The sequence below is a fragment of the Chaetura pelagica genome, unplaced genomic scaffold (assembly GCF_000747805.2).
Source record: "Chaetura pelagica isolate M959 unplaced genomic scaffold, ChaPel_1.0 scaffold244, whole genome shotgun sequence".
NCBI lineage: Eukaryota > Metazoa > Chordata > Aves > Apodiformes > Apodidae > Chaetura > Chaetura pelagica.
The window spans coordinates 3,794,419-3,807,262 of record NW_009953719.1 but is presented as its reverse complement, the minus strand read 5'-3'; the positions used below and the strand labels follow the sequence as shown (position 1 = coordinate 3,807,262).

The 12,844-nt window shown below is 40.6% G+C and overlaps 1 protein-coding gene across 1 annotated transcript in view; it reads right to left on the bottom strand.

The window, feature by feature from the left end:
* The window catches only part of UMODL1 (uromodulin-like 1), a 69,493-nt gene that overhangs the window by 37,988 nt on the left and 18,661 nt on the right, over positions 1 to 12,844 (bottom strand). Inside the window, exons 8-12 of the mRNA XM_010000455.1 lie at positions 11,816 to 12,070; positions 10,295 to 10,407; positions 7,989 to 8,208; positions 4,071 to 4,208; positions 2,796 to 3,530 (exon numbers count right to left, since the gene is read on the bottom strand). Of these exons, the coding sequence (XP_009998757.1) occupies positions 2,796 to 3,530; positions 4,071 to 4,208; positions 7,989 to 8,208; positions 10,295 to 10,407; positions 11,816 to 12,070 (1,461 nt within the window). The remainder of the gene's footprint in view (positions 1 to 2,795; positions 3,531 to 4,070; positions 4,209 to 7,988; positions 8,209 to 10,294; positions 10,408 to 11,815; positions 12,071 to 12,844) is intronic.

Below are 12,844 nucleotides of genomic sequence, written 5' to 3'. Positions count from 1 at the left end.
GGAAGAAAGGAAGAAAGGAAGAAAGGAAGAAAGGAAGAAAGGAAGAAAGGAAGAAAGGAAGAAAGGAAGAAAGGAAGAAAGGAAGAAAGGAAGAAAGGAAGAAAGGAAGAAAGGAAGAAAGGAAGAAAGGAAGAAAGGAAGAAAGGAAGAAAGGAAGAAAGGAAGAAAGGAAGAAAGGAAGAAAGGAAGAAAGGAAGAAAGGAAGAAAGGAAGAAAGGAAGAAAGGAAGAAAGGAAGAAAGGAAGAAAGGAAGAAAGGAAGAAAGGAAGAAAGGAAGAAAGGAAGAAAGGAAGAAAGGAAGAAAGGAAGAAAGGAAGAAAGGAAGAAAGGAAGAAAGGAAGAAAGGAAGAAAGGAAGAAAGGAAGAAAGGAAGAAAGGAAGAAAGGAAGAAAGGAAGAAAGGAAGAAAGGAAGAAAGGAAGAAAGGAAGAAAGGAAGAAAGGAAGAAAGGAAGAAAGGAAGAAAGGAAGAAAGGAAGAAAGGAAGAAAGGAAGAAAGGAAGAAAGGAAGAAAGGAAGAAAGGAAGAAAGGAAGAAAGGAAGAAAGGAAGAAAGGAAGAAAGGAAGAAAGGAAGAAAGGAAGAAAGGAAGAAAGGAAGAAAGGAAGAAAGGAAGAAAGGAAGAAAGGAAGAAAGGAAGAAAGGAAGAAAGGAAGAAAGGAAGAAAGGAAGAAAGGAAGAAAGGAAGAAAGGAAGAAAGGAAGAAAGGAAGAAAGGAAGAAAGGAAGAAAGGAAGAAAGGAAGAAAGGAAGAAAGGAAGAAAGGAAGAAAGGAAGAAAGGAAGAAAGGAAGAAAGGAAGAAAGGAAGAAAGGAAGAAAGGAAGAAAGGAAGAAAGGAAGAAAGGAAGAAAGGAAGAAAGGAAGAAAGGAAGAAAGGAAGAAAGGAAGAAAGGAAGAAAGGAAGAAAGGAAGAAAGGAAGAAAGGAAGAAAGGAAGAAAGGAAGAAAGGAAGAAAGGAAGAAAGGAAGAAAGGAAGAAAGGAAGAAAGGAAGAAAGGAAGAAAGGAAGAAAGGAAGAAAGGAAGAAAGGAAGAAAGGAAGAAAGGAAGAAAGGAAGAAAGGAAGAAAGGAAGAAAGGAAGAAAGGAAGAAAGGAAGAAAGGAAGAAAGGAAGAAAGGAAGAAAGGAAGAAAGGAAGAAAGGAAGAAAGGAAGAAAGGAAGAAAGGAAGAAAGGAAGAAAGGAAGAAAGGAAGAAAGGAAGAAAGGAAGAAAGGAAGAAAGGAAGAAAGGAAGAAAGGAAGAAAGGAAGAAAGGAAGAAAGGAAGAAAGGAAGAAAGGAAGAAAGGAAGAAAGGAAGAAAGGAAGAAAGGAAGAAAGGAAGAAAGGAAGAAAGGAAGAAAGGAAGAAAGGAAGAAAGGAAGAAAGGAAGAAAGGAAGAAAGGAAGAAAGGAAGAAAGGAAGAAAGGAAGAAAGGAAGAAAGGAAGAAAGGAAGAAAGGAAGAAAGGAAGAAAGGAAGAAAGGAAGAAAGGAAGAAAGGAAGAAAGGAAGAAAGGAAGAAAGGAAGAAAGGAAGAAAGGAAGAAAGGAAGAAAGGAAGAAAGGAAGAAAGGAAGAAAGGAAGAAAGGAAGAAAGGAAGAAAGGAAGAAAGGAAGAAAGGAAGAAAGGAAGAAAGGAAGAAAGGAAGAAAGGAAGAAAGGAAGAAAGGAAGAAAGGAAGAAAGGAAGAAAGGAAGAAAGGAAGAAAGGAAGAAAGGAAGAAAGGAAGAAAGGAAGAAAGGAAGAAAGGAAGAAAGGAAGAAAGGAAGAAAGGAAGAAAGGAAGAAAGGAAGAAAGGAAGAAAGGAAGAAAGGAAGAAAGGAAGAAAGGAAGAAAGGAAGAAAGGAAGAAAGGAAGAAAGGAAGAAAGGAAGAAAGGAAGAAAGGAAGAAAGGAAGAAAGGAAGAAAGGAAGAAAGGAAGAAAGGAAGAAAGGAAGAAAGGAAGAAAGGAAGAAAGGAAGAAAGGAAGAAAGGAAGAAAGGAAGAAAGGAAGAAAGGAAGAAAGGAAGAAAGGAAGAAAGGAAGAAAGGAAGAAAGGAAGAAAGGAAGAAAGGAAGAAAGGAAGAAAGGAAGAAAGGAAGAAAGGAAGAAAGGAAGAAAGAAAGAAAGAAAGAAAGAAAGAAAGAAAGAAAGAAAGAAAGAAAGAAAGAAAGAAAGAAAGAAAGAAAGAAAGAAAGAAAGAAAGAAAGAAAGAAAGAAAGAAAGAAAGAAAGAAAGAAAGAAAGAAAGAAAGAAAGAAAGAAAGAAAGAAAGAAAGAAAGAAAGAAAGAAAGAAAGAAAGAAAGAAAGAAAGAAAGAAAGAAAGAAAGAAAGAAAGAAAGAAAGAAAGAAAGAAAGAAAGAAAGAAAGAAAGAAAGAAAGAAAGAAAGAAAGAAAGAAAGAAAGAAAGAAAGAAAGAAAGAAAGAAAGAAAGAAAGAAAGAAAGAAAGAAAGAAAGAAAGAAAGAAAGAAAGAAAGAAAGAAAGAAAGAAAGAAAGAAAGAAAGAAAGAAAGAAAGAAAGAAAGAAAGAAAGAAAGAAAGAAAGAAAGAAAGAAAGAAAGAAAGAAAGAAAGAAAGAAAGAAAGAAAGAAAGAAAGAAAGAAAGAAAGAAAAAGAAAGAAGAAAGAAAGAAGAAAGAAAGAAAGAAAGAAAGAAAGAAAGAAAGAAAGAAAGAAAGAAAGAAAGAAAGAAAGAAAGAAAGAAAGAAAGAAAGAAAGAAAGAAAGAAATTAGTTTCAGGCACCTTCACCCCAGACCACTGATGGCAGCTGTGCATCTCTCCCAGCTTTGCTTTTCATGCAGCTGAATTACCACACGTGCAGACCCCACTCAGTGCACACTCACCCTGGTCCATGGTGGGGCTCGGTGCTGGGCTGGGAGCTGGAGAGGTGCCTGGCAAAGTTGATGGCCCCAGGGATCTGGCATATTGCTCAGCCCAAGAGCTGTTCTCTCCTCCAATCTCTACATGGGCTCTGAGAGTGGTGTTGAGGGTGGGAACACCAGCATCCCCAGTGGCTGGCAGAGTCATACTGGAGCCACCTTGAGAGCTGTCTTGAGGCACATCAGAAGTAGTGCGACTTCTGGTGGAAGCAGAGGCTGTTTGGTTTGGAAAGACCAGCAATGGTGAGCTGGATTGCTCTTGGCCAGCTGTGCCTCTGGGCACGTTTGTGAGGGCAGCCTCTTGCTGCGATGCGCTGGAGGAAGCCTCTGCTGCAGAACTTTGCTGTGATGGACTTACAGCCAGCTGCTGCTCTGCACTCATGGCTACTTCCTCACTGGCTGCAGCTCCCTTGGACATGGAGCTGTTGTCCCTGGCAAAGCCCATCTGTGTTGCTGGGACTTTTCTCCAAGCTGCTGGAGGAACATCAGTGGGAGAATGACCATGAGGTGCTTGCTTCTCATCCAGGGGCAGGGGAACAGGGACGTATACAGCAGTGCTCAGCTCAGAACCTACAGCCTCCACCACTTCTATGGTGGCAAGGGAAGAAGGGCCTGCAGGACTCACTTCTTCAGGAGCAAGCTCTGTACTGTTTGTTATTTCAGGAGCCATCGTTTCACTGAGAGGGTCCACAATCTCACCTGCAACACAGCAAATGTACATTGAAATGGGACCTCTCACTGGACAAAGAGGCATCAGGGTCTGACCTGAAAATGGGACTGAGACCACGCAGCCACCCATAACAGCATTACAGAAACAGGTCTTGGATATTTCCTGAACACATTGTAGCATACATGATTTTTATGGTGGTGAATCTGGTTTGTACCTACACAAAGAAGCAGATTTGATTTCTGGTCTCCTCTCCTGGATGGCAGGTCATGGATCATTTCAGTGAGACGATATTAGCCACAAATATTCCAAAAGAGTAAAAAGTACACTTCATGTTGCTCAACAGCCAGTTATTAGGCTAGTCAAAGAGAATCTCAGAGAGATTTCATCTGAAGGGGTCACCTTCATGTTCAGAGACAGATTGTATACAGTCCTTCTGCCAGAGATTGCAAAGGTGCATCTATATATATAGTGTGCTCTATAAACAGTTGCAATAAAAGTAGAGGCAAAACACCTCTCTTTATTCCAAACTTTCAGGGCAAAGGGGAACTACACTCCAATCTTCTGCTCACCCTCACAGTTTCTTCCAGGTCGGGATGGATTGGTATCCATCGTTGTCTTGCATCTGCACAGGTAGGAGCCCATCACATTGATACACTCTGCAGATGTGGAGCAGTCATTCTCGGCAAGAGAAGCACATTCATCCCAGTCTGTTAAGAAAAAAAGCCAAATCAGTCAGACAGCCTCTCTTCTGGCTGCATTATGCTAGAAACAATCACAAATACATAAAAAATATGAAGGATAATTGGTACAAGTTACTACTGGGGAGATTCCAACTGAAGAAAGGAAGAAAAATGACCACAATGAGAACAATCAGCCATTGAAATAATCTCCACAGGGAAGTACTGGATCCCTCAACATTGAATACATTTAAGATTCAGCTGGTCAGAACACTGGGCCATGTTGTCTAGATTGTGCTTTTGCCAAGAAAGGTTGGACCAGGTGATCCTTGAGATCCCTTTCAACCTGGTATTCTACAATTCTGTGATTCTATAAAATAGACCTTTCTTCAGTTCTTCAATTTATGGATGTGGTCTTCCTTTTTCCTTGTTTACCTGATAGACAAGCTCTGAGTGATGCAGTATGACCTGTGTTCCTATTCTCTCACGTAAAAAACAACCTTTGGCCTTGTGCTCTGAAAAACTTTTTCTCCAGGTAAAGAACTTTGAAGCCTTTTTTGTTTAGAAGTAAATACTTACTTGAAGTGAAAAAAAATATCATAGGTTTGTACTATTGCTACATCAAAAGCATACATTATGCCAAGTTCTGTGTACAGTACCTTCAGATACAGCAGGTAATTAATAGATATGTTACCACTAGCTACCAGTAGATGGAATCTTAAATAGAGAGTTAATCCAAATAATCTTCTGCTTCAAATAAAAGACAAGAAACTCCCACAAGAAGCACTCTTCAGATCTTAACAGAGGAAATTGTAACAGAAAAACTAATTTTGTAAAAGATTTCTTCTGAAAGGTAGTACTGTAAAACTGTGACTCTCTTTCTGGTAGCCTCAGAAAAAGAGATCCTGGTTCATCAATGCATGAATATGCTCTAAGGGTCTTCCTTATGTCTAATTTGAGCTGCCCTTTATCAGTTAGAGGTGCTTTTTTTGTAAAGTTATAGACGTATTTCATTGCCAAGTCGCTTTATTCTTGAAAGATTTAGATCTGGAGTCTTATATTACCACTTACACCCTATTCTAGCAAACATGTAAAGGCCAAGTTAATGCTTGGACATAAATAATCTCAGTGAATCCCATGGGAGTGCTCCTGTGTGCACTCTCTTGTGCATACACCTTCACTACCTCAGGACTGTAAATGAAGAAGAGCATAAAATTAGACTGAAAACTGTGTTTTGGGACAAACAATTCTGATCAGAGGCTAGAAAACTGTTTTGAACAATGCATTATCATAAGTGTTTGTTCTGAAAACATGCAGAGACTAATCACTGTGATAATTTCTCTGAAAAAAAAGGAAAGTCCCACTCTAGAAACAGAAAGCACAGAGCAGGTATGTGCGTGCACATATCTGCATTCATCTTTCTGCTTGCAGACAGCCTTCCCCTTTTGCTTTCTTCCAGCTAATATTTCAACTTCTTTTCCTTTCTTCCTCATTAGATAGCTGTTGAATCCATTATTCTTTTCATTAGACAATTCCATGTGCCTATGGCCAGCATCTGCCTATTACATTACAGCCTAAGCCACTTAGGGGGAATACAGAAGTATGCAAGATTGACTAAAGCACCAGCAATGAAAGTGCCCTCCTTAATGTCTTACTATGCTATGAAGTAATTGTGACTCTCCATGGCTTCAAACACCATCTGAGAGATGCTCCCGTGCTAACTGCCAAATAGCTTATATTCACTGGCTCCACTTTCTCTAAGGGTTTCCTTTTCATCATTTAGCATGGCTGTCTGAGCAAATTCCTTCACCTCTGATGGCCACATTCAGTCACGCAACGGGCTAAAACACTTATGATCTCTTCTCAGTGCTCACTGGCACTAGTATGTAGCACTTGCACATACACACACACACGATGCACTTTTTTCCTCTATAAACATCACACTTCAGCCAATGTGCTCTCCTTCTGCACTTTTGGCACCTCCCTGGCCTTTGACATTTGGGAAGTGTCATCCCCACACATCTCCACCTTTTTGTTCTTTCTCATTATCCATTTTACCCATAAGAAGTACATGCAATAGGTACAAATCTGTGAAATACCTTGCCTAAAGATGTTGCACATGTTAAAGGTTTGCATGACTGCATGGGGGAGAAACCTAAATAAATCACTCTGGATTCAGGGAGTTCTGGAGCTGAAAGCAGTTGGTAGCTAAGAGAGTATTTAGTGAGAGTCATAATCTACATTTGCTGTATTTTACACTTCTCCTTACACTTCTTCTTACACATTGGCTCCTGGCTGCTACCAAGGACATGATATTGTGCTAGATCTATCTTGGACCTGACTCAGCACACATCCCCTTCTCTTTTCTCACCATGCCTCACACAAGGGACAGACATTTTAGTGTCTCAATTCATCATGGCAGTAAATTTAGTAATTCATGAGTCCTCAAAGAGAGATGCAATTGCTCCACTCCCTTCAGTTGCTCTCTCTCTTCTGACTTCTCATCCTTCCTGCTTCAAAGTTGAGTTCCCTGCTCTGTCACTATCACTAAGCCAAGCACATAACCTTTTGGTGGCCAGGCTCCACAGAGGATCCAGGTGGCCTTGCTTCACTGGGCCAAGAGGATCTGTGCGGGCTTACTGTCACGGGGCACATCCCAGGACTCTTGTGGTTCAAGAAGCAAAACAGCTCGTTGTACAAACCTTGCCTTACTGTACTGCACTCCATCATCTCATTTTCCACATGTGACTTTAAGAAATTCATGTCAAACAAATGCTCATTTGGGCAGAGCTAAGAAATAGACTCTTTTCTCTCTCACTAAGGAGGAGTGGAGGAGTTGGCTGTGCTCCTGGCTAAGAGCAGTACTACTGGAAGCCAGATGGTTTTCTGCAATTAAAGAACCAGTCCACAGCTATTTCCTTCTTCCCCATTCTTTCAGTCCAGGATCAATATTTATAAAGCATTATGGCATCAGCATCTTGCAATTTAATATCTGCTACCACTGTGATATTTGTTGGCTTCAGATGCAACTTGTTTTTTCCTGTCCTGTTTCCCTTAACCTCCATAGGCTCTTCAACTCCAAAGTGAGTTTTCCCTGATCACAGTAAATAAACTTTTTTAAGGGCACAATACACTGCAAAGAGGAATAACCCATTTTGTTGGCTTTGGCTACTTCCTGAACTCTGGGTCTGCCAGCTGGGAAACCTGAAGCCAGAACTTAGCCCTGTGAAGATAAAAACGGTGATTACTGAAGATCAAACAAAGACCTGGTTTAACATAAATTCCATTCATGTTTCCTTAGTCCTATTAACTGAGAGTACATTTGTGAATTTCTCTTGCTGGATTTCTATAGTGAAGATGTTAGACTTCTTTTCCTAAACTCTGACCCAAATACAGCCCCACAGCCTTGAAGAACAAAACCGTCTAGAGGGTACATGTGTCTAAAGGCTACAAATATTCTACAGTAACCCTATCTGCAATTAAGTTTGAGACAGATATGGCAAACTTCCAACTGCCTACAAAGAGGAGAGGGAGCAAAATTAACAAGGAAACATAGGGCTCCACTCCTCCTTAAACACAGTGGAGGGAAGCAGAGACCTGGGAGACAGCCATTGCTCCTTCATCAGACCCCTTCTGGGCCTGTGGATAAATGGCCAAGGAGGAGTTTTGATCCCATGGTTTTCCCTCCAACAAATCACATACTTAGTCTCTCTGTAAAGTACTTTTCAAGGAGAATGCTGGCGATACAGTGCATGATCAAAATACAAACCCTATTTTCTTCTTCAAAAAGATAAGAATAATAAAAATTACCTTCTACCACAGTGTTTTGCTGATCCACTAGAAGTGCAGAGCCATTATGCAGGTAAGAAAGCACTGGGGCAAATGTGGAGGCATTGACTGGAAACTCAAGATCCTGCACAGTGATTCTGAACCTCACAATGATGCTTCCAGCTTGCAGGGATTCAATCTGCACTTTCAGATTCCCAGATTGGTATAAAGCAGAAATGTTGGGTGGAAATGAATTTTCAAGCTGAGCAAAGGGAGAGAAGCATCAACAACCAGAAACTCAACAAGAATAACTAATTTTAAAACTATGGTGGTGCCATTTTTAAAGATTTATATACGCACAATGTAGAAAAGTATGCAAAAAGAAAAGTTTCAGTGTTTCAGAAATTTTACTTTTCAGACATTATTGAGTCACAAAGAAGTGTGAGTCTCCTTGGTGCACTTAGGTACCCTTGAAAATGGTACCCATCTGACCACTGGTCTAATAACCCTATTTTCATTTTGGCTGAAGGGAGCAGAATACCTGCTGCCCCTTTTTGCCTGCCTCACAGCTGAATTGGCCTGGAAAATCTGCATGCACCAGATTCTTGATGTTAGCTCTGCATGTCATGTAAACTTTTCATCCCAAGCCTCTTATACATTTGCCTTAGCTCCCAGACACTAGAACTTGGTCATCTTCACAAACTCTGGTTGAATTTTGGCTGCTACAAGCTAGCAGTCCCCCAGGCAGTGCCCAGGCAGAGGATGATGCTTAGCATTGGCCAGGGGCCAGTTCCAACAGGCAATCTGAATGTGACCATCTTACTTTGGAAGACCCAACTGCATGGATGCAAGCTTGTTTGTGCCAATTGCTGTCAGTGCCAAAGGAAGCTTAAAAAAATGTTTAATTTCCCAGTATGGGAATCCCTTTACCTCCCAGGGATTATTTCAAACTCACCAATTCAAGCCCAGCCTGAAGATGAGTCTGGTGATCAATCTCACAATGAGAGACAAGAAAAATGTGGGTGGATAAGCTTGAAAAAATGGGTTTGAGGCAACTCAACTTCAAAGCAATATCACAATTAAACTTTACCAATTGGGTTAAGTAGATACATCAGTTACAAATGGTGTTACTCTGAACAGTAAAGCTGAACAGTAAACACTGCTGTCCGTATTTGAGCTGTGCAGGAGCTGGTAGTTTCACCTTACATCTCTAGTAGGCATTTCCATGCTTGAACCTTTTGTTCCTACATACACCTCAAAGCATGCCTTTGAGCACCCAACGTATAGTGCCATAAATCAACACCACTTTGTTCCCAGCCAGAGTTTGTTCCAAGAATTCCTACAAACCAGCTGTTTTAACTGGTCTAAATTCAGATCAGGGTGGGGATGCATGAAAAAGAAGGGAGAGAGGAATGAGATATTGTGCTCCCAAACACCCAAGGAGGCAGAAGCAACACAGATGGGCAATGCTCCTTTTCCTTCTCAATCCCGTGATGCCAATTAGGTCTGCATTGTTCCCAGAGGAGATTCACCCACAAAAAACCTCCTGCACAACAAAAGCAAATATTTGCAGCTGTGAGAAACAAAACCTTGTCAGGAGGTTCACCTTGCAATTTCTTACGCCTTTGAAAATATAGTTCTGTTATTGTGGGGTTTTTAACTCAGATTTATATTCATGTATGCTTATGAGCCCCCCATTTGTTTTGGGAAAGTCTCATTTTGGATGGAGAACCCAGCTCCTCTCTTTGGGCCCTGTTGTCTACAAACACCCTGCAGGAGAGTGCTGCATCTAGAACGCTTCCCCTGTGTGTGAAATTGAGAGCTGTCCACAGACTTCATGACTCAAGTTTTTTCTATGGCTGATTACACACTAGCAGTGGCTACATGTGTGCATGCAAAGAATGGGGCTGGAGAAGAAAGCCTGACCTAGTCACTTTTCCTTAAAGAAGAAAGAGCTTTGAAAGCAGTCAGACATTTACTGAGAAGACAGCATTGAAATAAATGTCAGCTATGTTATTTCAATAATCCATTCAAAAGCCTCAAGTCAATTTAGTCTGAGTTTATTGCCAAACTAAAGATCCAAGGAAGGGAGTCCCTGTTACATGTCTGCATTTTTAATCCCTTTACTCTTCTATAGAGGAAAATTCTCATTGGTGCCATTGCTAATAATAAGGCCAAGGACTTGATTTATTCAGTCAGCTGAATTTTATTTTAATTACAAAGAAAGGTCAGAGGAAACAGTAGGATGATTTTCAAGGGATACTTCAGCCAGGCATAATATCCTTTATTACATAAAATACATGCTAAATTGATAAAAAATATATTATCCATAGATATTTTAGCATTACCTGTGTAAGCAGCAGTCTTGAAAATTCTTCATATGCTGAGCTGCTGGCATTATGGAAATCATCAGTGAAGTTGTAGTTGAGAATCCTCATAGTAATACCAAATACCTTGGCCTCTGTAGGACACATAAAACACACACTGACAAAGCAGAAGAGGAGGATTCAATCAAAACTGTTGTACCTCGACCGAAGTCTCAGATGGTGGAGGGAGAAAGGAGGGAGAAGGTTGAGAGATTTTGGTATTAAACCAAGAAAATAAAGCAAACATTCTGCCACAAGCTTCCTATACATTGAGAAGATGCACTTACACTAGGACCATGAAGATACTTAGGTGTCTAATTACAACCACGTGTGGAACAGTTATATACCTAATCCTTGCAGACCTGACCCTACATAACAATTGAATTGCCTGTGATCTCATTTCTGGTCCACCAGTCACAATCATTATTTTTTCGTGATCTTGATAGTGTGGAGAGTAAGTATACTCTTAAACTTAAAGTAATCACAAGAAACAAACAGTGCACAACATTTCTCTGTCTGGTAAGCCCTGACAGGTAGTGTACAGAGCATGTGAGCCATAAGAAGGAGCCAAGGAATCTATTAACTACTTTAATCTGTACAAACAATGTGAAGCTGTTGCTCTTTGGACTGATCTTTGGAAAACTTTTTCTTCTTCTCAAGGGCTCTAACTTCATACTCTGAAGTTCAGCCTCCTGTCTCCGTAATTACTAGACCTCCCATTTTCCCTCTACAAAGGGAGTAATTTCCTTCTGACCCAAACTGGAATAATCCCTCATCTGATCAAAGGAAAGGCTCTTGTGACTAAACATAAACAGCAGCATTCTCACTGTGGCCAGTACTAAATAGTTCACTGCCTGCTTTTTGAAGAAAACATGGAGAGATTTATTCCTTTATTTGCATAAAGGCTTAGGGAATAATTTCAGGATAAAGAAAAAACAAAATAATGCTTGATCAAGACACTAGGGTTTTGTGGAGCTAGCACCACTGGCTAATTGAACAAAATTATGGAAGTATTCTGCAAGCTTTCTTACACAGCCTTTGTTATTCCCTTTAATCCTGGTCACTCATAAATATTCAACAGAATCTGGCCTTCCTCTGGGCACTCTCATTAGCTCAGCTGAGTCCTTGACAAACTGGTTGACTGTATTTCTCACTGGCCACATCCCTCAACCAGGAAAAATTGGGGCCTGATGGAAGACTAAAGAAACGAAACCAACAACAAGCCAAACCTAAATAAATAAATAAATAAATAAATAAATGAAAGTGTTGTGGCTTAGCCTGATATCTGTAACAGTCTGAGTCAGCTCCAGCCCTGCTTTATCAACTAACACCAGAGCTGTGCTGCTTGATAGTCCTGGTTGCGTAAATGCTGGGGCAGAGAAGAGAGGAAGGAAGTGGAGCTCAGGAAGGACCAAATGGATGATTGCTGAACTGCAAATGAGTGGAGAGAGGGAGAGTGAAGGAGAAAAAAATAATAATTTCTATTTTAAAGTGGCTATTTACCTGTTTTAACATTTTGATGGGAGATGCTGGTTTTTCCACAGGTTTCATAGATGATTTCTACTGCATACATCACACCTGCTTCCAGTCCAGACACATTCATTTTCATTTCCTCTGTCTTCAGGTTTTGGACTATCTCTTTGCCCTTGAACACTTGGACTTGGAAAGTATGGTTCAGAGCTGAAGCAACATGCCAGGACATTTCAAAGCTGTTGCTGGTAACGCTGAAGATTCGGTGGTTTCTCACTTCAGAGGGATCTATTGCAGTCCCCAGATAAGTCATCACAGAAAAACAACAACATTTAATCTTTAAAGCACTGTGCAATCCTAAATCTATTACAGGCAAGCACTTTGAGAATAAGTAGGAGAGGCTCCTCTTCACATTCAGTCAGGATAGATTCAGCCCCTAACACAGTATCAGGACCCCCTGTCCATGAAGCATCCCACTAGAGTAATTAATTGGGTGCTCACTCTTCGTATTTGCTTTTACTATTTGTATTTGTATTGAATCTCCACTAATAATCAGCCAGTGAGTTACAGGTCTAAGTGACAGAAATAAGTTTGGAATAGTGAATCTGTGTACTCTACGTAAGTTCACACCTGCTGTACCTCTTGTCACTTTAATTATCAAAATGCACCTCTTTGGGAAAAGGCTGCCTTGATTTCTGCCTGGAAAAACCCTGCAGACCCCAAGTTTTAGAGACTGGGGGCAGAATGGTGGCCATATTTCACATATTTATGCCACTCTAGTCCGGTGTAATCATTATCATGTCAATGGGAAAAGACAGGAACCTTCAGAGATTATTATTCCTCCTTGAAGGAGGAGAAAGTGTCTAAACAGGGTAGGGAGAAGTGCCCTCCAGCAGATCCTGTATGTCTCCACTAACCAGAGAGACAGCCAAGACCAGACACACTCCTGTAGAGAGCAGGAGTCAGGTGAGATGAACATCATCCCCATTGTTAACCTAGAGACTGTGGCATGATGCTGCCACAACTTCAATTCTTTCATGCTAACAGCTAGCCTGAGGAAAA